Here is a 25,688-nt window from a genome sequence, read left to right as displayed (position 1 = left end):
ATTAAATACAGCAGCAGAGATAAAAAAAGATTTCTTTAAGATTTTTGAGTTTTGCATCTTAAAGACTCAAAAAGACAGAGCATTTTTCACCAGCAGACCAAGAAAATTTGGAGGACCAAGCACAGGCCTGACTTCTGGAACCTCTGATGAGACAGAAAATCAGCAAAGGGGCATTTATTGCAAGATCTTTAGCACTAAACAGAGGACTCTAAAGATAACTTATTTCAAACCACTGACATCTGACTACCAGTAGTTTCACCACTACACTGAAATATCAAGTCTGTCTCATGAAAACTTAGTTCATGATCACAGTTAATATTTAATCTAGTTGGAACAGAACTCAAATGCACACACTAGAAAAGAATGAATCCACTCATAATTATAAAATGTTAAATTGTACAATGCTGAATACTCATATATACCTATCTTAATAATTACAGAAGCAATGGCATCACATCACCTACTAATAGATTTTAAAGTAAAATATTAGTGCTTTGGCACAATTAATCTTATTCTCTTAATTTGAAAAATGAGTGCATAAACTGTGTGGTCAGGAATGGGTCATGATCTATGTGTCCTGTGCCAACCTGTCATGATCAGGCCTTGTAAGGTGACTAAATTTTTTAAGTGATACAATGCTACACAAGTGTCATCAGACTCTTGTCCTCATCTTCAGGTACTTCATGACAGCTCAAATTTTTTTCCCCAAGTGTCCAAGAATAAATTCACCATTACTGACAACAGTGGCCCTAGGAACAACTGCGTAAACAAGGTGTACCTAATCATTACAATTATCATGTTATCTGGACTTGCTTAAGTTTTCTGTAGCTCACAAAATCTCTCTGGCAATGCACCTGCTATTGGTGGAGCAGTTTGGTCAAAAGCTGTACTTAGCATTACTTAGCAGAGCTGTTTCAATGTTCATCCCTTGTCTGACCTGCATTACCACGAAAAAAAACATCTGGTTCTTAATGTGGCAGAACTTTTATTTAGAGGGAAATTATAACTTTTGCATTTACATGGCACCAATTATATACAGTACACTTTCCATGATAAGAATTATGATGCTGTTCACAGAAAGGTATCAAATTTAAGATAAATAATGCATAAGCTAAAATATACAAACCAGGGGTGGAGGTGAAACTATTGGCCATTTTTAATTATCTTTAGAAGAATTTCAAGGAATAATGTTTATTCAATGTTCAAAAACTTTTAACAAACTTCTAGTAAAGTTAATTGAAATATTTATAATACTATTCCGTCGTTGCACAGTATTTCCAATATACAATCAAAAGATGCACAGAACACAACACTTAATATGAAAAAAAAACCTATTGCACCCACAATTTAAAGGTTTCACTGCCTTCTGGATGCTGCACTACCATATTTATATAAACATTTACAACACTTCAGTAAACACAAAGGTTCTAAATGTAGTGCAGCATTATGGGGGGGCCATTTTCAGGTCTTAAAATAAATGTTAAATGCCCATATACTGTGCCATTTATTTTAAGCTGATGGATTAAGCTGTAATCCTTAAATCCTACTGTGAGTAGCACACACACTCTCCCCATCTTCAGAAGATTACGATCCCTCTGACTATACAGTCTTTATTCTGAAACCTAAACTGTCCTTGGCTTCATTGTCATTTTGGCATTTTGCCTCAGTGCTTTTTCACAACTATTCCTTATATTACTTTTCAATGGCCTGTTAAGTAGTCCTGGGTAGAATCTGAAGCAAAAGAATCTGCATCTTCGTTATCAGAGTCGTCACTACTGTCATCAGCCGCCGGCTCTCCCGTCAGCGCTATGCGGGCGTAGTCATCAGTGTCTATGGACTTGCAGAAGTGAATGGCATACTTCAGCTTTTCCTCCAGGACCTGCTTACAGGAATACCTGGGCAGCTTCAGCAGAAAGAAGCATGTGTATGACTCAGGAAGGAAGTGGTCTGGAGGATTGTATTTATCCAATACCTGTTAACACAAAAAAGAAAAAAAGCACTGTATTTTTGATTTCTGTTCACTGTCCAAAACACAAGTAAGTATTGAAATAATAACTGCAATTTTTTTTTAGCACCTTGTTATATTTTTGATTCTGATGCTGAAGTTTCTTAACAGAACCATGAAGAGGCCAAATCCATTTTCCCTCCACTAAATCAATAAATAAAACCATTTATAAACCCCAATAAATAAAGCCAGACAGTTATGAGCTGCTTTGATTATGAATATGTGGTTGGGAGCAGTCTAAAAAAAGATGCTATTACTTCAGATAGTAGCAAAAAATGATTTGAAGATTGTGTGGTTTTAATTTAGCTGAAATTATTAACTGAACTGAATGAAATGCTAAATAAATGCCAGCAAAAACAGTTGCCTGACAGTGGAAAACTGTCGAAATTCACAGAAACCAATGGCTGGGAAACTAAAGGCATGTCCACTTGTCCAAGTCAAGAGAGAAGAATAGTTCTATACACTACATAACTGTCACAGACATTATTCAACTGTTGCACTGCTGAATCTACAATGTAAAACTGCAGAACACTTTAATGAAATCACACTCTTGTTATGTCACGCTGCAACTTCCCCACTACCAGCTTTTTAAGATGCCCCCAACTTTCCCACATCCCACACAATAACAATACCTGAATTACCTGAATAACAAAGTCCCTCCCCCTAAAGTCTGCAATAGTCCTGGGCAGCCTTGTTCTGCCCCATACAAAACGCAGGAACAGAGATCTCTCTGTGTTGGAAAAGGACTCCATCACTTCCCAGAACCACTGTATCAAGGAAGCAGTTGGCTCAATGCCTTTGTAAGTTGCTACAGATTTCAGGAGATGAAGTGGGATATCTGGGCTTCCACATACCTGAAAAACGAAATACAGTGATAGGCTACACAAATCTGATCAAATCAATTACAGGTGATTTGTTCCCTCCCTTCCTTTAAAATATTTAATCAGCTTTTACAGTAACAAACTGAGCATTCAGACCTTTAAGATGCCATGCAGTCTCCTAGTACAATAACACTAAATATACATCTTCCCATGAGGCAACAGTAATGAACTTTTTCATACTCCTAAAGTTAGGACAAGTATCTCCAATTTACTTTCTAGATCACTGGAATGAGATCACTAGCATGTGAGGCTTTTTTGGTTTTGCTTGTTTGTTTCTTCCTGAAATAAGGAATTTTATATCACTGCTCATCTATGTCAAAATAATTTTACTAGCACCAAGAGGGCAATTAAACATTTTCTGGTCTTCCCTTGAACTGATGTTTTCAACCACACAGCAATCATTAAATGCTGTAAACAGCATTTAATGTGGGTTTTGTATTAGTAAAGCAAATGAATGAATAATTTAACTCCCAAGTTAATCTGACAGAAGTAACAAAGCAGAAATTGATACCATGGTTTCCAGCTCATATCCTGTAAAGAGTGAAAGTAGAGGAACTGGAACAACACGGGCCATCCCCTCACGAACTGCTGCAACTTGCTCATCAAATTCATGAAGCCTGTAAAGAAAGATTTTCAAAGTTTCTGTGAATGTCATTTCTAGCAATTATTTATAGCAATTACTGTGTTACCAAAGCAACTTAAACCATTCTCCTCAAATGTCCAGCTATGTACCAAAGAACATTAACAAGCATTTTTTACAAGATACTTGATTTACTACACCAAAGAACATTAACAAGCATTTTTTACAAGATACTTGATTTACTACACCAAAGAACATTAACAAGCATTTTTTACAAGATACTTGATTTACTACACCAATTCCTATTGCACAGCAAGCTCAACATGGAGGAGATATCTCCCAATGTTTTAGATATTTTAATTCCAGTATTATTCATGTGCTATGCTGGGCAACAACAAAATAATATCCCATTTGGAAACAATATGCTCTTAGAAAAGAGTGGCTGCGTCTTGAAACTCTAACTTCAAACAGTCTCCATACAAAACAGATATTATCATTTTAAAAAAAAAAGGGTCTGAACTAAAATAGCATGTCTGACAGCAGGTTGTTGGTTTTTTTAAGACAGGCAAAGATAAATAACCATTTTCCACTTGTGATTCCACACACGATTTGTGTTTGGCTTATTCATTTTCCCTGTCAAATAATTTCTGAGATGTTTTACAGAGCCCTCCAGAGCAGAGACATCTCTTACAAGTGCTGTCCTCAGGCTAGTCATCACCAAAATAAGCAAAGATGCCAGGACAAGTTTGGTCTTTTGCATCCGCTTTGCAACATGGGTTCTATTCAAGTGCTAGTTTTCCCTCTCAAGGGCTTCATATAGTTAAAAAACTTGATACTTAACCTTTAAATGTTTCTCCACAAGGCCTTTTAACTGTAAAATGCTTTAGAAATGCTCACGTCCTCTGCGGACAGACACAATTGGCAAGAGAGCAAAGACATTTCTTCAAAGGAATATCAGCTCCAAATGAAACCTCTCTCTTTACTGTCAAAAACATATCTAAGTATTGGTTCATAAGCACTTACAGTGGGGAAAAAAAAAGAAAAACTAAGGCTGTAATTCATAATTGTTGGCAGACACTGGAACTACAAACTAATAAGCAAGTATATAAGACTGTGATGATACAGTCCTGCTCAAGCACTCTAAAGAAGAGGAATGTGGTGGATTGAATAAAACAAGCCTGAACCAGTTTCTTATCTAAATTACCTAAATTTACATATTTCAGTACGCATTAGGCCCACTGCTTCAGAGACAAGATGCTTATAATTGTTTCTGAGATTTACTCATCTAGATTAGCTACCTGGCCATGTAAGAAACCAAAGGCCAGTCTTCTCAAACACTGAGCAGTTATTTCCCATTGATTTCTGTGGGGTGCTCAGCTTGTGGCTCCCAGGGGTGTGCATCAGTGTCCTACCCAAGGAATAAACATTTTGGTTCATACATTCCAACCTGGCGTAACAATTCAGCTGATACTGCTCTTGACTGCAGTTGATGATATGCAAAGGTATGAGTGCAACAGTACTAGACCTAAGCTCTCTTCACAAAGTGCTTACTGATCAAGCCTCTTACTTTAGCCCACAGGAAGAATTAGATGCCTAGGACATTACTCCACCATTAAAACTGGCTGCCAAAACTGCTTGGTCAGGACAAATCTAGAGGCACGCCTGTCATTTATTAAGATATTTCTCCTTGGATACAATAAGTGAAATCAGAAAATCAACACTGTAATCACATGAAAATATTAATATACTTCTATATAACAGGCTAAAGGAACATATTCTTTAAAAGCTGATATATATTTCTAAAAATAAAATCCATATTCATATCTGTAATTTTACTGATTTATTCAACAAACCTGTAGTTTATTGCCAGCCTCACATATTCCGCTCTGTTATCCAGTGTAATATGGGTGTACTTGGAACTCAACTGAATATCCTGACCACTTGCATTAGGCACAGTGAATGGGAGGCTCATAGCTTCAAATTCTTCTGAAGTAGCTTCATTGTCTCGAATGTACATAAGCCCAGGAATAAAATCTTTATCAACCTTTGAAAGTAAGAAGCCTGAGTTAAAGCCAGTTTGCTAGCACTGTATAACAGCACCTCTTGCATGCCAAAAGCAGTGCATCATGTGTCACCTACCAAAAGCTGTGACCAATGTCTGACCACAATTCATCTAACTTGAATTCAAAGCCATAAAATGGCCTAGTACTTTACATAAAGCTTCGTTATGTTGGATGTGGGAGAGTGCACATATTCTAGATGCCAATCTTTCTGGAGGACATTTGCCAAGAAACTGTATCATATAAGAAAAGGGATTTAAAGCTTGAAAACATAATCATCCCTACCAGCACTGGATTTGGTACAAAAGGAATCCCCTCAGAGACAAATAAATGACTCAATGCTTTTATAGGAAGTACATTTCTACACGACAGTATTTGAAAAGGAACTTTTCTTCATAATGAAGACTTAAGTTTTACATAGCATTCACTGAGCTTGGTAAACAGAAATTGAAAGCTTGTGAAATTCAGTATGTGAGCACACACTAGTGACAGTCTGAGCTTTCTTTTACTTCAAAACAGTGCAAGCACGTGCCCTCAAATCAGTTATTGCATCTGGGTACAGCAGACAGTAACAGCTACTGGGAAGTAGGAATTGAACCACAAAGACTGTCTAGTCAAACCCATAGGAAGATTTGAGAATGCTCTAGAATTCAAATGGATTATTTAACTACTCTTGAACAACTTAAATTTACAGTTTTACCAGTCAGTACAAATCATCCTTCTGTAGCAGATCAAAATATAAAAGGCCAATCAAAATACAAGGACATAAAAAGCAGGGAGACCAATCACTTGAGAAATTTATGCCAGAGTCTGCTTGTCTTCTCTAAGTTATATCCCACCCAGGAACTTCCTTCTCACCTCACTGAGATCAGCAATTGTCAGGTTCATTCCTGCAAGCTGTTTCCACACTGGCTCAGCCAGGTTGAGGCTCAGGGGGCTGCCAGTCCGGATAGCAATGCCCAAAAGTACACCTGTAAGTTAAATATAGTCCATTGTTTAGTTAGATTCCCAGTATTCTGACTACACATAAAGCACACAGAATGCCACAAAGCTGCTAAGAAATTACCAAGAAAGCGAAACATGTTCATATGCAGGAGTGACTTGGCAGCAGGATTTAATAGGAAACAATCTCTGTTTGCTCCAGATTCATCTCTTCCATTTGGCGTCACAATTAACAGAGGGGTCAGCCCATTCTGAAGTTCTTCACACATTTCTGCTATTGATTCACTATAACCTCCACCACAATCATCCACAGATTCACCTTGTAGAAGAAAAAAGACTCAAAATTAAATATTCTTTAAAAAGTAACTTACATATTGAAATAATTTGTATTTCCTCTCTGGGGATAATTGAGTAAACAAAAGTTTACTAAAAGCTGCAGTGTTGTATCCCTTCATATGAAAACCCTACAAGTCTGGCTCTGTATTTGGATGTTTCCAGTTCATGGCCAAACATATAATTTAGATTATATGACATATCACAATGCCAAAAATACTATTTTAACAGAGTTCAAAAAATATTTTGTGCCATATGCTACTCACAATAAAACACAACAGAAATAGAAAAGGAATAGTATTGCTTTTATAGGTATGTTTTATTTGGCCCATAGATAAAATTGCTCTTCAATCTAAAATATTTTTTATTAAAAATCAGAGTGATAGGTGAATTGTAAAAACTACACTACCAGTAAAACTAGCTAGGCCAGGATTATTTGCCAATTCAGACAGCTGAAAAACTAGGTTTATGTTTTCCAGAACATTTGTTGTAAGCAGAAGAACTGCTCAAGAACCTGAAGAGAATTACAGACATGCTTCCATTAATCTTGAGGGGTTTTATAAAATAATTTTGAAAGGTTTTTTACTTCCCAGCATTTTAAGCACCTTCTTCTGCCCACACACATAAGCTGTTTTTCTGGATCTCTTTCTTCCTTCCTTCAGGTTTCTCCAAAAGGATAAATCCCCAGAAAACTGTAAAGTGCACAGGAGGAAGGGGTGGAGTGTTGAGAATTTCCTTACCAACAAACTTGACTTTCCAAACACGATGAGGAAGCAGAAGGCTGTCAGGGCTAAAGGAGCTCATTTTAGCACACATCTGTCCAAACACCGACTTTGTACCATCAGGTCCAGCCAGTCCTCCTTTACTCCTGGAGCGTTTTACCTATTGAGTAAGCACATTATAAAAGTCACCGTAAGACGTATTTCAACTGGCATCACTGTGCAGATAAATAAGGAATTTTCAGTTCCCCCAACACCTTATCTTCAATTTCCAAGCATTCTTTGTTCATCTGTCATTAATCAGCACTATATCTGTTCAGCTTTAAAGGAAAAAAGAAAGACAGAAGGATAGCAAAGATGAAGTCTGATGATAAAGACCTCTCTTGTTTCTAAAGAAGCAGCTCATGACTTGGCTAATTAAGTTTTTCTGATTTTAGTCCATTTAGTTAATTCATCCTATCTCTACTCATAGATTCAATTGACAAATTTCATACATGACACAGATTAGAGGCTGTGTTGTTGGCCAGAAAACTGAATGTGTTATTCTTATATTCATTAACAGTAATGACTAAATATGCATCTATGATACTTACTAGGAGCCTCTAAAAGAGAGTAAATACTACCAAATACATCTGTATATAGATACACAGATAATGTTTTCTTAGGCACCTACAGAAAACGGGTATTTGAATATTTTATGAACAACCCTAAGATTGGCATGCAAGTGAATTCCCATGGATTTTGTGCAAGAGATGCACACAAAGAGGCTAAGAATACAAAAAGTCTTTCACCAGTATAGAGAAGAAAGAAATGGAAAGTGAACAGAGACCTGAAGAAACACAAGGCTGTTTTTTTTCCCCTGCCTGGTGTTCTGCAATTTATCTTCTCAACCTGTCCTGACTGCAAATGGACTCCTATGTGCACACAGATCATCAGTATCTGTGAGACCATTCATTCAGAAATAGCTGAAACTTATCCCACTATATTTAGTCACACTACAATCCACAGTGCATCTCAAAATCCAGTTGTTCTCATGCTGGATATTTCTGATGGTTCTGGATGAAACGACCACCAGATTTCTTTCAGGTTTTAGTGAAAGGCTGATACACTCAGATCCTCCTCATGTGTAAGATGTTCTCTATCAACACAAGCTGGTTTTAATTCAATGGATTTCTGTGACATTTGTATGCCCAAGAAGTTTTAAATTGAGAAACTTTTTATTAATCTTAAGCAGCTTGAAAAATACATCCTATAAGACTCTCTTCAACACAGAAGAATTCTCTCCCAGAAGATAGGAGAAATCTAGTACACAAAGCCATGCACTCAGACACTAACAAAAAAGGTTTACAAAAAGATGACAGCTTCTGAGTTGGAATCAGCTAAGAAAGAGGAATATATGTTAAGACAGATCTATGAAGGAAACGCGATTCAAAGATGTCACAAAATCACCAGAAGAGGTACAAAAGTATCACTGTAATAATTCTAAAAGCACACAGTTCTCACTTGCACCCTGAGTTTCAGTTTTCTATGCTCAAACTTAAATGCTACAGAATAAATAAGAGTATAAAAACATGAAGAGTAGACAAAAGACAATTCTACACAAGTAGACAAACAAACCTTGATCTGATCAGCGTAGGAAAATGAAGGCTGTCATGAAATGAATGTTCACAAAAGTACACTCAAAAAGAACAAATCATTAATTCATTCATATGCTGTGCCTACTTTAAGATTAGACCATTTCTACTTATCATGTTAGTGAGATTCCTGTAACCCACATTGCATAAGAAGTCCTTGTAAGGAGGAAATAACTAGTCTTAAAGTGATACTTCATACATCCACACAGATCACATTCCTCCCTTCAGAGTAAAGAACATTAAACCAGGACATTCTTTGCCATATTACATTTATGAAAGTCGACATTCTCCTTAATAAGTGAAATCTGCATCCTTTTGAGAAGGAAGAAATTCCTTTCCACTGCTGTGCAAAGATGTGTTTTAATGCAGCATTATGAAAGTATCTGCTTAGAGGTCAGAACATACTGTCCATTTGACACTGCATGAACTACACAACAACTTAAACACTAGGAAATCTGATCTGCAAGTAAGAGGGTCAGTAAGTAAACCTGAGCACTGCAACCCTGTCTACTTATTTAACTGTTAGCTCACTTCTGGCTTAGTTTTTGACCATTTATATTACACCTTTCCAGAATAGGGCCCAGGTGCTGTTTTGAAACATGTTACTTCATGACTATTCCCAAAATATACTATGGATAAACCTGCATGAAATTTGGTTTCTTCTGCCCTATGCAGTCTCCAACAGCATCCCATACTGCCTCTGTACATCCAAGCTTGCCTTCAAGCTACAGCTCAAAGCATAAAATACCTACGTTCCATTTTATGCTATAGAAACACCAGGGTGGCACACAGCTGAGTAACAGTACAGCCACCACATTGTTTCTCACATACCCTGAGCAGAAAAACTACAGAAAACCACCATGTCCCATCATTACAGGCTCCCAACAGAAAAGACCCAGGGCCAAGAAGTATGTAAGGTAAATGTGATCTATCCTAAAGGAATCTGGTCCCTGTAACACTGGACCCCAGGATAAGGGACTGTTGCTTTGCTTGTGTTTACACTACTGTTATGTTCAGTTCTGGAACTTCTAAAGAAGCTACTAAACAGCAAGGGACACTGAGGAAGTATTGTAAAAGACAAGTCAATACCTGAAAAACAAGTTTAAATTAAAAACTCCTTTGGTTTTTTTTACACCAAGGAAGATGACGTGAAATGACTACACCACATAATCAATAAACTGCAAGAGGAGTCTTCTGAAAGCCAAGAGGTCTTAAAGCCCAGCTGCACTTTAACTTACAACTGCAAGGAAGATTTAACACTGACATTTAGCTTTTTCGAGACTACAAAAAGCAGCCTTGAACCTTCAATTAAAGGTTCAAACAGTTTCAGAATCCACATTTTCATTCTGAGCAAATGCTAACTCAAGAAATTGTAAGCCATATTAAGCCATATTTGGTACTGTGTAATCAGGGCACATTATGAACATGACCTTTTTTAGTCTTCATTTGGCTAAACTGACGGAGTTAGTTACAGCAGGATTTTATTTCCCCTAGAAGCTATGAAGAAGGGAAGCTGCCAATGCTTTTCTAGGGTTCAAGACAGATTTAAATAATAAACCGAAATACAAGGGAAAGCCCATCTCAATTAATGGAGGACACCAGAAAACCATCCCAAAACCTACTCATCACTAGTTTCCTGCTTAAAATACCAGCAATATTTATTGGACTTTCTGAATTCACACACTTATAAAAGTAATGAAAAAATCTCTGCTTCCTAAATAATACCGTTAGACTCAATAAGTAAAAACCTAGTGATTCTATGATTCTAATAAACTAGAACAACACAGTCACAGAACATGAGCACAAGAAATTTAACATGTCCATAGAATATTGTAAAGAAGTAGAAACAGGGTCCAGCCAAAACAGGATGTATTTCTGTTCACTAACAGAAAATAAGTTTAAGTTTTCACATTTTCTCCACTCTAACCTCACAAATGGTAATGGTTTTGCATGTTAAGGGGGCAAAAAAAAGAAAAAAGAACCCACCACAACAGGAAAGAAATGCATGCAGACTCTAAGATCAGGCTGCAGTCCATTTAAATGAAAACAGTGTTTTACTATTCTGTGTTACACAAGTATCTATCGAAAAAAGGCATATCTGGCCTAAGGCACAACATTACATTTTCAAACATCAATGATAAAGAAAAAAGCCTTTTTGTATCAAAGACTTCTGCAATCAATATGACTACATGTGATGACCACCAAAGGACAAGAGTTTATCATCCTGAATTTTAATTATAGTCAAGAGCTTTCCTTTTTTGCCTTTTTTTTCCCTTACCCTTCATTTTTTTTCTCTTTTTTTACCCTGCATTCAGCTGAGCATTTGGAAAGGTAAGAAGACTATTAGAATCACTACTGTCTTAAACTGTCTAATGTAGTGAGCTCTGAAAAGGCAGTCCTTTATCAAGCAGGACATACTTTGCTCCTTAAGAGTCTAAATAATTCACTTAACATTTCAAGAAGTGTCCCCTCTCCCCAAACAACTGCAGTATGGATAAAAACATACTGAAAAGAATATAAGCAGCCCTAAAACTGCAGTCACTGCTTCATTGCTTGATTCTCTGATAAAAATTCAACCCTTTAGTATTCAGATCCCAAACAGCTCAAAGAAAGGGCTTTGACCAACACAGCACTGTGGGCTAAACAAGCAGAGAGTGAATCAGAGCTCCAGCTGAAGGTACCTGTATCCTGTTGAGCTCCACGACTGGCCCATGCTGACGGTCTCTCACCATAGTAGCTTGCACAACTTTTCTGAAAGCTGCCTCCTTAAAAAAAAAGCCAACAACAAACAGATAATGGCAAAACTGGTATCAAGTAAAAACCCTGCACATATTTTGCAGACTAACATGTAGTTCAATCCAGGAAATAAAAAAATCAGATTCATCAGAATATGAAGGTGCAAGATATAAGTCCATGATCATATTATTTGTGCTAATCTGTTTCATGTCTAAAATAGTGGAGATACTAAAAAAGTACGGAAGAAAGTCACATCTGTATCACTTAAAACTATGGCTTGAAAGGTTGCACTTCACCCAGATACAATTATTAAGCAACCAATGTATTGCTGAAGACACAAGTACAAATTATTTTATACCAGAAAAATGTAAGTATATAGAGGATAATTAACATAGACAATGACAATCAAAAGAGCCAAATATGAGATCATCTTGCTATGGAAAGCAATAAAACAACAAATACATTTTTTTTAAAAAGCAAATTCAAGTATCCGAGGTTCCCACACTAAATATTTGAATATAATTTTACAGTCAATTTCAAGCAAGATTAAGAAGATTTTGAAGTCTTTAGAATCTCTGAAGGTAAGCCTGAGTTAAATGCCTAGATATGAATATGGCATCACAACCTCTGATGCCTCGTGAATTCTTCTGATGTATTTGTGCCCAATATCCCACTTTATCTTATGTCTGAAGCCTTTCTGTAACTATTCTGCAGACTCAAGGAAATCAGGTTGAATGTGCCTCCTGCACACACATTCTTATATGGAACATTACATATGTAAGGACTCAAAATTAATAGCATTAACACATAAAAGTCTCATGAACAGAAGAGCAAGGATTTCCTTTCTAGTTTAGGTTTGATGACTTCCCTCAGTCTGTGACATATGTACACAGCTTGACTGTTCTACTACACAATTTCAGTGGAGTCTAGAGAAACAGACCTGAGACAACAGACACTAAGTCATCAAGTTACAGGCCATGTGTCTTATTTAAGGACACAGAACAGCACTGCAGGAGGAAACTTAATCAGCTCTCTTTTCAAAGATATCTCCCAGTAGATTGTCTGTCTGTATAATGTTTTCCTTTTCAGTTAGACAAATTATTGTGACAATGAGAAAATTTCAGACCTAAACCTGATGATTATACTGAAGGCAAACCATGTTTTTATGGCTTATCATATTTGAAGTTTTGAATAAGTGTTGCAGCTTTGAAGCATTACAGTTGTCCAACGTTTTCTCATGACTGACTTGGCTTAACTACTAAAACCCCCTTTCACTACCACTTGAGATTGAACTCCTAGGTATTCTATTTTCACTTTAATCTCAGTCTAAAACAAGTTTGTATCTGCAGAGAGCTTTGCATTAACTAGTGTACTGCCTGAACTTGGTAACTGAAATACAAATAGGTATGAATTGATCATTGTCTACTATCTTACATTTTTTCCATGATATCACCCACTTAATACTCTAGAAGCATTCAGCTATGCTACAAACTGAAGATTTACAGCATAAAGTTACTTTCAAGATCAACACACAAAAGCACTATGATGAAGAACTGAGAAAAACACTGTAGAAAGAACACAAAGAAAGGAGTTTGCATCATCAGATTGCAAATATCTGATACACAACTTACAGAAAAAGATGGATATATACAGCTCTTTTTTCTTCAGAAACAGCTTAAACAGCACTTCTGTGCTATGGTTACAAATCTCTCCTTTAGGAAAAGTTTGATACAATACCTTTCCCTGTGATATCAGTATTCCCCGTAGTGTGTCAAAACCAACTGAGGGTCCTTGACCAGTTTCATCAAGTCTTCCTTCAAGATCAAACATTGGAATGCAAGGACAGAAGAGTTCTGAAATGTGATGCAGGAGCAGAAGCCTGTTCCTTAATGAAATGATGGGAATTTCCTGCAGATGATTGTACTCCATAGGAACCTATGATAAGGCAATGATATCCAAATATAAATTATAGTTATTATACACTTTATTGTATTCAATAGAACAACAATCTTTATATTTGTAGGTAAACTTGTATAGAATTTCAGATATTTGCTTATTCACACTGTCAAAAATTCATACATGGAGTTGTTTATAAAACAAACTAATAGTATCGATCTAAATTGAACCAAGTATTATATGAAGGCTAGAATACAAGTGCTGCTCCATATCTTACAATTTATCCATTTCACATCCTGTCATCAGTACTTCCAGACATAGCTGAAATCCAGAATACTCAAAAAAACAAGTCTTCTCAATATAAAGCAAGCAACAAAAAACTCCCTTGGAAGGCATAACATTTTCATAGCTGCAAGGCAGAACTAAATTCCTGCCAATTTTCAAACTGAGTTACTGTTCCACATTTGGATTAAAAACTGAATGAAGAGGCTTTTTCAGCTCAGAAAAATGGAATCCTTTGGAAATAAATACAGAAGTAAAACGAAGTTGAAGTCAAACCAAAGCACACTGGGCTTACGCAGGGATTTGGAAAGGAAATACATCTACTGAAAGGTCAGCAATAAAAACACTAAGTATCCTTAAAATCTGAATTCAATAAGCCAAAAACATTACCTGTGTAGGCAGCTTGCCAGCATTAGCAGGTTTACTGGTTGACCAAGCCAAAGTATGTGCTGAGCCACAGGCTACTCTGTTGATCTTTTTACCCTGAAGCGCTGCAACCAGGCGTGGTCTTTGGATGGCATTAGTTGTTCCATCTCCAAGCTGCCCTTCATCATTATCTCCCCATGTATAGACTTCCCCTAGACCAATAAAAATAATTTATTATCCTGAAGCTAATATACAACCTTTTATCAATTATTTGACCAGAGAAGACCTTGGGCTGTAAACAAGATTTCTGTGACTGATGGCCATCGTGAAATCCACTATCTAGTGCAGGTAAATCTTGATTGACACAGTCAGGCCCACAGTCTCTACAGAGCAGCTGCATAAGATGCATTTCTTTCCTCATAGTTTGTATAACTGAAAGGTTCTACCTCAGAATAGGAGGAGATGGTAGAGCACCATACCCTGGAACAGAACATCAGGAACAGCCTGTATTTGACAGTTTCATAGCAAAAGCAAAGCCAATACGAAAAAAAAAAAAAAGAAAAGGCTTAATATTTTGTGTAAGACAAAAATCCTATAATAAGCTCCATTACTAGACAAGATACTAAAATAGGTGCTTGCTGTTGGCAAGATAATTGGGAAATACTTTAAAAGTAACAACCTCATTCCTGAGCATTTATTTTCTGCAGCTATATTCATTACTCACATTCATTTTCAGCTTGTATATTTCACTAGCACCTATAAAACACTCAGTTATTGTGCAGACTTGTTAATTGTGGGAGTGAATCTCCTACAAAGGACATTCACAATCTAAACTTGCTAAGCAAGAAGCAATATCATTTGGGCAGTGCTTCATTTAATAAGTTGAATCTCCTACAAAGGACATTCACAATCTAAACTTGCTAAGCAAGAAGCAATATTTGGGCAGTGCTTCATTTAATAAGTCAAACAACAAACTCACAGGACCCTGCAAAAAGGAAAAAAAAAGGCCAAGTCCATTCAATGTTACTTCTTGACCATTCTGTAATCGCCTTTAGAACTCTGTATTTTTCTTTGATCAGTGCTTATGCAACTTGGATTCTTTAATTATTAGGACCATTCTGTAATCGCCTTTAGAACTCTGTATTTTTCTTTGATCAGTGCTTACGCAACTTGGATTCTTTAATTTTAATTATTATTTTATGTGATCACTTTAATGTCATGCTTGCTCCTCAAGAAATATGTAACATCTGCAAATACAAAATACGTCCATGCACACAGAGAACCAGCATTTTTAGCGAGGACAACCTACCAAGAGTTGACTAAAAGACAAAGTTTCATTTTTTTAAATTCAGTGCTAAGAACTAAGTAAATTATATGATTTTTATACCATCTTCAGTGCAGCAAACACAGTGCAAAGACCCTGTAGCAATTGCAATGACTTTCTTTCCTTGCAGTCCCTGCACTTGTCGTGGTCTTCTAACATGGTCATCAGATCCATGGCCTAAGCGATGATAATCTCCCTTGCCCCTGCACAGAGAAATAAACATTTAAAAACTGAGTTTTAACTGTGGAAAAAAATGTAATGACAGGCTATGTCTGACATTTGACCTGTAGATGTACTTATTAAATCCAATACCAAAATATTCTCCAAACATTCACTGTGAATCATCACTACTTTGGACAGATTCTTACAGCTCCAATACAATGTTCCTACTTAATCTGGGTAGTTCCTTTTATCACTTTTCCAGAGGATGGTCTTTATTTTTAACTCTTAAAGGAATCAAGTATTAGAAGCATTTATCTGCAAAAACAGTGTATTTACTGTTCTCAGAGACTGAGACCTCATTACAATTTAAGGATACCTAAATGTCATATAAACGAGGTAGCTGAGGGAAGTTGGGAAGGTATTTTGATAAGTCTTTTTAAACATTTCAGTCTAGCAGTTTAAACTACAAAATTTGGAATGGTGTAAAGAAGATTAAAACAATGACTTCTAAAATCAAATTCTCAGACTACAGCCACAAGCTAGACACAGTTTTGATAATACATGAGAACGTTATTTATGTTATCACTTTCATGCCCTGCATGACACTTCATACTGACCTTGGAAATTCTGCATCTTGCAGTGATCAGTGTCTGGAATGACAACCCTGTGCTTAGGTTTCCAAGGAACAATACTGGGATTTTTCATTCATAGGACTAGAAAATGTTCCCCAGAGTGGGAGATTGTATTACTAATCAAAACTCAGGAAATCAAAAAATTTTTGAAAGAGAAGATCAAAACAGTGAGGGAAGCATAACACCGATATCTGTTACAGACGAGGTGACATCTAACACAGTCAAAATAACAAATACAGAACACTCACCATGTATACACAGCTCCAGATTTGGTAAGGGCCACAGAAAATTGTGATCCACATTCTACTTTAACCACTCCAAGCCCTGTAAGGGAATCAATCTAGAAAAATAATATCAAATGAAAATTAAATGAGTTAATTAAGGAGACCATAGACTCAACTGTCTTAAGTAAAATATAACAAGCTACTGTATGTCTGTATGTATATTTACAAATTATAATGTTTACAGATTATTTAGAACAATTCCACTCCTTTCATCCTTCTGTCATTTACTACTCAAGTACTAAAAAGAAGCTCAAATTTCACAAACTGTTGAAGATCACCTCTAGTATGTTTTGCCCATAATTACTCTGCCATTGCCCAGAGTAGAAATGATAAGGCTTCGTCTACTAACACTCATAATCATCCTTAGCTTGTAAGACATGGATGTGATTCTGCTGACATAATGAAAATATTTCTGTCTCCAGCAGACCCTTCCTATTTATTCTGTGTAGGACCTTATGCTGCTCTACCATCGATCCTACAGGACTGACTGATGAAACATAAACAAGCTATTTCTACATTATGTTACACTATGCTGGAAACATCTGGAAACAGAATGATACTTGGATACCTTGTATTCAAGTACTTAAGTGTGATTCTGGATTTAGGATCTAAAATCCCCTGTGCATAGGTATACACAGTGACAAACACATTTCTCAAACACAAGCAACATTCACCTTCATAACAAATGCTGGAAGTCAAACTTAATGGCTATATGGATTTCATCCATAATATGAAGAATTTCCAAGTCAACCAGGCATTCACAGAAAGGGTTTAATGTAAAGCAGGATTACTTTCCAATTAATTGATAACCCTTTCTGGACTGATATTATGACTGTGGTAAATGTATTAACACAAGGAAACATGAAGATTTCTAGGCAAAACCTAATGTTTTGACTGGAACCAAAATTAAAATTAGAAGTATTATTTACACCAGCAATGTTTTCAAAAAAAAAAACCTTTAAGTGCAACTTTAACAGTCAGCACAAAGCTTGAAGTCCTGTTATTGTAACCTACAAAGTTCACTCTTAACAACCACCAGAAGAATCCTGATGTTCCAGGATGGATGAAAGTTGGCACATATTGACAAATCTCTCTTCAGCATTCTCCACCAATATCATAGCTTCTAAAGCAATGAAAAAAATCACACATAAATACCTTCATTGGTACTTTACAGCCATCACTGCCTCCTCTCCCAAGTTTTCCATAATCTCCATCACCCCAGGACCAAACTGTATCATCATCAGTGAGGCACAGGGTCTGTGCATCTCCACTGCCACAGGCTATATCAATCACACGGTAACCCTGGAGAGCTTCCACCTGGAATAAAATCAGACATTTTTGTTTACCTTAAAATACTCAGTTATTTAGTTTCACAAAAGATTACAACCCTCATCTTAGAGAGGTGATGGATGACTGGAACTACAAGTCTGAAACACCATAGGAACAAGGAAACAAAGGCAACTCTAAGAGCCTTTCTCTTTTCAAACAGAAAAATTAAAACTAACTACATATTTTAAATATAAGATTTATTATTTCTTAATTGGTGAACTAGTTGAATTTTTTTACCTCAATGTCAGTGAGAACAATGCAAAACACCTAAGGTTATCAAAGACTACATTCTGTTGAAATAATTTCAGGCACTTTGGGCTTGTACTGAATACAGTATGTGGAAAAAAAAGTCTTACTTTCAAGTAATCTTTTACTAGTTTACAATTTTTGGGCACTTGCATAATAATCTGAATTTAGTCGACATCTTTTGAAATGATGCCACCTAGTGAAGAAGTAGAGGATCTGGAATCACAAAGTAAAAGGTTGGTAACCCACATGCATCACCATCCTTCCCATCATTGCCACTACTTGAAATAGATTCCAGGTGGCACAATCCATCATTCAAAGCAGCACGAAACTTCACATATTTCTCTGAATTTTCCTTAAATCTCTAGAATAAATTCCTTGTAAACTTTCTGGTGACCACTAGCAAAGTTCTGCAGCTCCTCTTTCATTTTATCATTTCAATCACGGCAGCTTGTTCATTTATTACAAATACATGCCACTGTTCTGCCCTTTCATCCTCTGCATGCAGAAATGCAAAAATTTATAAATCAAAAGACATTAACTGGACACTAAGACTGCTGAATGCTCCAACAGTTTTTCTTACCAGTTTAGGTTTTAGTTGGTCCTCACTATCTCCATGGCCAAGGCGTCCATATCGTCCCTTTCCCCAGGTGAAAAGGTCTCCTGCAGCTGTAATACAAGCGCTGTGTGCTCCCCCAGCAGCAATGTCAACCACTTCTATGCCTCTCAGAGACTCAATCACACGAGGCCGATCACAAGGGCTGAAAAGAAAACATCTGTCTGGACAAAACTTCTGGGATAGACCATTCACATTCACCAATGTATGGAGAGTCCCCTCTTAAAATGAGAATGAGGGCACCTAAAATCACTGAGTATTTGCTTTGCTCCAGTTTAATATCCTAAGGATTTATTTTTGACTAGAAAAATTCATTAATATATAGAAACTATGATTACCATCCGCTAATAATTTTTTTTAAATAACATTTTCAAGTGTTACTTGCCTTCGGTTTCCATGACCAAGTTTGCCATCTTCTGCTTCACCCCAAGAATAAACTTCTCCCTCAAAAGACAATGCCAAACAGTGCTTTCCTCCTGAGTTCACTGCAACTTTCTTTATAAACACGTGTTGAATGGATTCCAGTAAAGTTGGAGTAGAAACTGATTCTGTTCCTCCAATTCCAAGCCTACCACCTGCTCCATATCCAGTGGCATACAGCTTTAAAATAAAGAATAAAATTTAGTTTTATTTCTCTCATGCAGAACATTCCCTAGAAATGAATTCTAGAGAAGAATTCTTAATGTATATATGTCACCATGCAGTTCAAAGAAAGTCTAAAAAAACTTTCTTGCAGGCTTCTTATTTTCTCTCTTTTGGAAGATAAGGAAATATTTTGAAATATTTCACAAAAAACTTTGGGAAAATGTGGCTACATTCAAGTCAATAAGAACTCTCACTGACTTAATGGATTTAGTGTGAAATATTAAAGCTTATTTTGTAAAACTATCAAGGGACCATAGCTTTGTTTGATAGCATTACAAAATCATCTATTGCCTGTAGCTCTCCCTTCTAAGCAGCACTATTCTAGTTTTCTCTCTTCTGTAGAATATGCACACCTAAACACAGTTTCTTCTTTCCCTTCCATCCCATAGTTTTAATTACTGTTTTTCACTCTTTTTGTCTCTCTGAAAATAATTTCTTCCAACAGAATTATGTCAAGAAATGCCACTAATCGGCTCTTTACCCTCCTGTGAATTATTAACAAGGATGATACTGACCCCAAGGAATCATTATGGTACCTCACTAGATCAATGTAACTGTTACACAAAGCTATAGCTAAAACTCTCTATCACATCCTTAACAGCTGCCATCTGCATAAAAATAAAAGCTTTTCAAATTCATGAACTGATTTTTTTCTCCTACACCTTACACTAGACTTCTGTGCTCAGATTTCTTTTCACTCAGGATTTCAGCACTAGGAAATGAGATCCTGCAACATCTAACTTAGATTCAGCCAACTGTGAACAATCTCACATTACACCTCTCCCCCAACTGACAGAAATAATCACCCCTGTTTTAGGGAACTCTGTGAGCATGCTGCTTGTATCCAACTTTGTTTGACAAAATCTGATCACATTTTTGAATTGAGAACTCAAATACGTTTCTTGTTTCAATCATATACTGCAATAGTAACTGCAGTCCTAGCAAATACTGGTGGAGTTGGTATAGCTTAGATTCTTTAAAAAAAAAAGTTACTTCTATCAATAAAAATGAACCCTGGACTATGCACACTATTTTTCATTTAGCCAAACCTATTCTAACTGAGGGTGAAATATTTCAAGAGAGTCAAATAAGTCAAATTTGTTATATCCTTACTTTCCCATCAGCAGTCACTGCAAACAGAGTTTGTTCACCACCAATTAATTGCACTGGTCTAAGGGTGGCAAGAGCTTCACATGGAGTTGGGACTTTGACTTTTGCTCCTTCAATTCCACCAAGCTGTCCTCTGTGATTATGACCCCAACCATAAATAGTTCCACTGCCTCCAGCTGAAAGTGTCCAATCATCAGGTCGTCTACAGGAAATGCAAAACAAAATCTTATATGAGCTTTTCAAAAGTCACAAAAATAGCAGTTAATCATTGTACCACAATAGTATCACAATACCAAAACAGTAGCAGTTGAAAGAAATTACCTATTCATCCACTGGACAAGCTGTTCATCCTGTTCTCTCTTAAAGACATCATGGCACTCATGAAGAACATCCATATTTTCATTATCTGCCATTAATTCTCGGATTTTCTTTGCCACCTGTGAAATATTTTGCATTAAACATTATTCAAAGTTGGCATAAAATAATTCAAACTCATTGTATCTTTTTACATGAGACACTCTCACATGTTCCATTAACCATTTGAAGTATTCCTGCAGTACCTCATCAAGGAAAAGGCGGGGTAAGGGTGTCCTTTTATCAAGAGCCACAGCAACCCTGGATGCCATGCAGTATCTCCTGAACCAGGCCCATTTGTGCGTCTCTGCACAGCAAGGGAGTGTGTCCAACTCCAGATCACAAGCAAGAGCCACAAGCACCTTCATGCAATCAAAAAAACATTTTTAGAGAGGTATCAAAAATATGCAATAAAAATCAGTAAGCATTTAATAGAGATGAACAGCTCATAGGCCAGTAGGGCCTGAAGAGTCTCAAAGACTTTAATAGTCTTAAAGTCACTAAGAGCCATCTTCATTACACTCATGGATGGGGTAACATCCAGTGAAGCCCCACTATCTCACATGGTTAGGTATTTAATTTCCTCTTTCAATCTAAAAATTTTCATCATCTCCCTGTGAAAAGCATTCCCAGATTAATTACCTTTTCCACATCAAATCTCACGTGCTTAACATTTATCTTCCCTTTCTAAACTAAGTCTCCCTTCTACAATTCAATGAATTTTCAATTGATTTTCAGTTTGACTCAATTCAAAATCAATGTTTCAGATCAATATTGTGAACAACATATTAATTCCTCCTTCTATAAACTTTTTAAGATTTTCTCTCTCTTAAGATAGGTACATCCTCTTAATTTCACTTTTATATAGTATAAAGGAGGCTTTTTCACCTTTTATTCTTCTTGCTCTCTAGAATTACTCAACTTGTTGATTTTTACTTTGAAGTACAAAATTTTCATTTTTTCCAACTGGATGTAAAAAAACCTTCAGAGTACTAAACTAACTAAATAGAAATTTACAACAACCCTATTAGGAAAACTCAAAATCACTTACCAAAAAGTGTGCATATAAGATGTTTTCCTGAGTTTCTCTGCCTAGCTAAGTCCTCTTTATTTTTCATTTGTGTATTTGATTCTCCTTTCAGAGTAGGATTCTGGTTTTGTCAGTTAACATTACTCATATAGGACTAAGTGAGCTTAGCACATCTCAAAAAAATCCCACAACTATTATAATGTGTTCTTTACTGATTGTCCTGCATTACCTTAAAGAAAGGGCTGTGGAGCAATTGTTTTCCACCTCTCACAATGGGGTCTTCATAGTCAAACTGTCGCTGCAAAGCTTCTGGAAGACCTTTAACCAAAGCAGCTAAAGCACTCCCTGTAAAACTCTAGAGACACCACAAAAGTAGAAAGTTAGTCATAGTGCATGCATTACAGGAAGTACATTATTTAGATGACTGTGACAAAACAGAAATAACTTCCCAACCTACAACTAGCTGTGTGAAATACCATTTCCATCCACTTGCTCAAAAAAAATTATTTCTATCCCTTTCTGGCAATTTAGAAAGTGCACCTGTTAAGTCTTGGAACTGGCCATTTTTTCTTTTCTAAACTGGAACACTTTTTAAGAGATGCGCAGACCTGTGCAAGAAGACTATTCATTTGCCCATTTCCTATTTTGCCATGAACACAAAAAATGCTGTACATCAGGGCTAGCACTTTAATCTAGTGTGAAAAATGTGAAGAGGAGAGCACCACTGCCTTCTCACCAAAGCTCGTGTTTCTCCCTCATTGTCCCCTAGGATCCGGTTGATGTTGATGGACTGGCCAAACTCCGTGGTGAGCAGCTTCCGCAGTCTCTGCAAGGCCCACATTCTGTGGCCAGCAGCTAAGTAAAAATAACCACACAAAGAACATAATTACTTAAAACAATCACCATAACTTCAAGAAAACAGACCTAATTTCAAGACTATACTCACCTAAGGCACTCAGTTGAGCACAAGCTGCAAGGGAAGCTGCCAAGCGAGGAACTATGCTCCTGTTGGAAGCAAAATTTAAGCGGAAATCCAACAAACACGTAACCAAATCCATGGAGGGACATGAAAGAATGCAACGATCTGAGAGAAGGTCTTTAGGGCCTGAAAGAAACAATAAGGAACAACAGAAAAAAAAAGCTGGGGAAGGTTTATCCTCGGACTGAAGTAAGAACAGAACATAGGCAGGACTTATTTGACCAAAAAGAGCACTCTAGAGGACTAGTCTGCATGAGTTATCTATTCTACTTCCCTTTGAAGAGACAGGAAGACAGATGTACTTTCATGACTTAATTTACATAATTTTAAAACAGATGGATTTTAAAAAATTTCAGGTGACTTGTGGCCCAGAAGTATCCTCTCTTCACTGATGAAGAGGCAAATTAGAGTGACTACAAAATATTTTTTTCTTGTCTATGTACAAGTGCACCTCTCAGGATCCAGTTGAAAATGCTTCCTAAGTATGAATGAAAATGTTTTGTTAGTATAAATGTAAATGAACTATTAAACTCTGGCACGTAAATACCACGCAGTAAGTGCAGTGTAAAAAGCAAACAATAAAATCTACTCTTACCCTCCTGTAAATGCTGTATGTGATGCCTTACCTGCAGCTGGCATGATAGGATAAACTGTGAATCGCCATCCCCATCCATTCACAGACCCATCACTGATGAACTTCCACTTCAACTCATCCCCTGGAATTCGCAGCTCACTAGACCAATCTGACCACTCACGACCTGTTATGGCAGGCAAGACAAACATACTCAGCCACACTGTCTGAGCCATACACAGCCACTCATCAATAGCAACTGGTTAAAAATTATAAATATCATAAAAGGCATTCTAGAAAAACAGCTGTGTACATGAATATAAATGTAAAGTATATTAATGTAAAGTGCATGAATAGCAAAGTACATAATGTAAAGAAGAAATGTAAAGTACACAAAGTACATAAATATAAATGTAAAGATGTTACATTAAGTCTTAAGTTCAAAACCAAGTCTTAAAAAGTTCCATGTTAGCACTGCTAGCAGATAGCCTAGAATCACAAGCAGGAGGCAACTACAAGAGCTTACTAAAATCCCTTGTCCTATTTTCAAATTATCTTTCACATTACAAAAATATATAATAACCTGTACATTAAATAAAGCTTTACAGCTTCCAACCAGGAACCAACCAGAAATATCTCAGTAATGAAACACCTTTGAGGAAAAATGGGTCAACATGAAAAGCCTACATTATGACTGCACAGGCAGTAGCTACTGAGACCCTTGCAGATAATGTAGTGTATGGGCAGGTTCAACACAAAATTTGATGAGATTGAAATATTCCTCCAAAACCCACTAGAAATTAATAGTGACTAAAAATTAAATCAGAGATATCAAGATTAAAGATGTGAAGAATTCATGTTGTGTCACATACAAAGGCCAGAGCAGGAAACAGAAAGAAAGAGCACCAAGCTATTATTTTGGGCATTTGACAGCAGAAGAGCATTTGTCTTGACTGTATGAAAGCTGAAATTTCTCCAAGTACTACCTGAAAAAGGAAAAAGCTAGCAAAATAAGTATCCCTTTCCAATTTGTTAAAATACACTTTGATTATGTAGAAATTCACACATTTTGGCAGGGGTGCTAAACACTGAATTTTACACTCCATCCGCTCTTTGGAAGAACTGGACTACCTAACATGCACTTCCCAGAGATTCTCCATATCCAAAGACACAAGATCAATCTTTATGTCCACATCCTGCAAAACTTTTTAGCTTAAAAGACAGTATCAATCTACAGAGGTTTTCCTCTCTTTGACTGGCCTATGCCCAAGAAGAAGTCGGCCAGAAGCAGTGGCACAGTTCATTCAGCAGTTAGGAGTGCATCCCACAGGGCACTTTTGGAAAGCCTCTCTCCCCCACCTGATCGGACGGACACAATCCTGTTGACGCCGTCCATTATGGTGAGTGGATCGTGACGCCGCTCGGTGGAGCACTGCCGGTCGAACTCCACCCTCAGCCCCTCAGCACCTGAACAGAACAAAGAGTTCACATACTTCTACAGCCATCAACATCTGCAGGATTCCAGAAACCCACATGAAATCAAACAGTTGTTTGGAAACCATAGTGCCCATTAATAAAAATAACTTGTTTTGATTTAATGACATATTTGCCTGTACTTTCTTCTTGTTGCAAGGCTTAAATCACAGCTTAAATCATGGGAACAGGACCAGCAGACAAAAGACCATACCAGAACATTCAAAACTAAAGTTGCAAAAGACAAAAAAAATGCCTATTTACAGTTAAGATAGCTCGCTGTTGTCTGTGACTTTTGGTAAGTACTAGGTAAATTACTGAAGGAAGCACTAAATGAAAAGACAGCATTAAAACAAAGAAGTATTTCCCTTGCTCAAGACTAGAAGATGAGATTTCAATTACTGAACCTGAAAAAGACTCAGTCCTTCTCAGCTTCATAACTGAATGGAGAAAAGCAATGATATGCAACTGGAATCACACTCAGTGAAGCCAGGAATAC

At 36.8% G+C, this 25,688-nt stretch overlaps 1 protein-coding gene across 4 annotated transcripts in view; it reads right to left on the bottom strand.

Annotated features, from left to right (window-relative positions):
- Window positions 1–965: 965 nt before the first annotated feature.
- HERC2 (HECT and RLD domain containing E3 ubiquitin protein ligase 2) overlaps window positions 966–25,688 on the bottom strand; it is a 103,892-nt gene continuing 79,169 nt past the window's right edge. For 3 of the 4 annotated variants that reach the window (XM_039725736.1, XM_039725738.1, XM_039725737.1), the window contains 23 exons: window positions 25,076–25,183; window positions 23,772–23,903; window positions 23,113–23,271; window positions 22,903–23,021; window positions 22,396–22,521; window positions 21,343–21,498; window positions 21,104–21,219; window positions 20,786–20,984; window positions 19,413–19,627; window positions 18,995–19,172; window positions 17,992–18,153; window positions 16,801–16,892; window positions 15,822–15,961; window positions 14,459–14,646; window positions 13,628–13,825; window positions 11,836–11,919; window positions 7,542–7,683; window positions 6,593–6,787; window positions 6,385–6,497; window positions 5,320–5,510; window positions 3,398–3,503; window positions 2,647–2,859; window positions 966–1,972 (listed from right to left, as the gene is read on the bottom strand). In XM_039725736.1, the coding sequence (XP_039581670.1) occupies window positions 1,700–1,972; window positions 2,647–2,859; window positions 3,398–3,503; window positions 5,320–5,510; window positions 6,385–6,497; window positions 6,593–6,787; window positions 7,542–7,683; window positions 11,836–11,919; window positions 13,628–13,825; window positions 14,459–14,646; window positions 15,822–15,961; window positions 16,801–16,892; window positions 17,992–18,153; window positions 18,995–19,172; window positions 19,413–19,627; window positions 20,786–20,984; window positions 21,104–21,219; window positions 21,343–21,498; window positions 22,396–22,521; window positions 22,903–23,021; window positions 23,113–23,271; window positions 23,772–23,903; window positions 25,076–25,183 (3,605 nt within the window). In that variant the 3' untranslated portion in view covers window positions 966–1,699. Of the gene's footprint in view, window positions 1,973–2,646; window positions 2,860–3,397; window positions 3,504–5,319; window positions 5,511–6,384; window positions 6,498–6,592; window positions 6,788–7,541; window positions 7,684–11,835; window positions 11,920–13,627; window positions 13,826–14,458; window positions 14,647–15,821; window positions 15,962–16,800; window positions 16,893–17,991; window positions 18,154–18,994; window positions 19,173–19,412; window positions 19,628–20,785; window positions 20,985–21,103; window positions 21,220–21,342; window positions 21,499–22,395; window positions 22,522–22,902; window positions 23,022–23,112; window positions 23,272–23,771; window positions 23,904–25,075; window positions 25,184–25,688 lie in introns of those variants that run through there. The other variant, XR_005629435.1, reaches the window with a different exon arrangement.

This window comes from Passer montanus, unplaced genomic scaffold (genome assembly GCF_014805655.1).
Source record: "Passer montanus isolate IOZ18808 unplaced genomic scaffold, ASM1480565v1 scaffold56, whole genome shotgun sequence".
Lineage (NCBI taxonomy): Eukaryota > Metazoa > Chordata > Aves > Passeriformes > Passeridae > Passer > Passer montanus.
The sequence above is the reverse complement of the archived record's forward strand: the minus strand, read 5'-3'. Positions and strand labels throughout refer to the sequence as shown.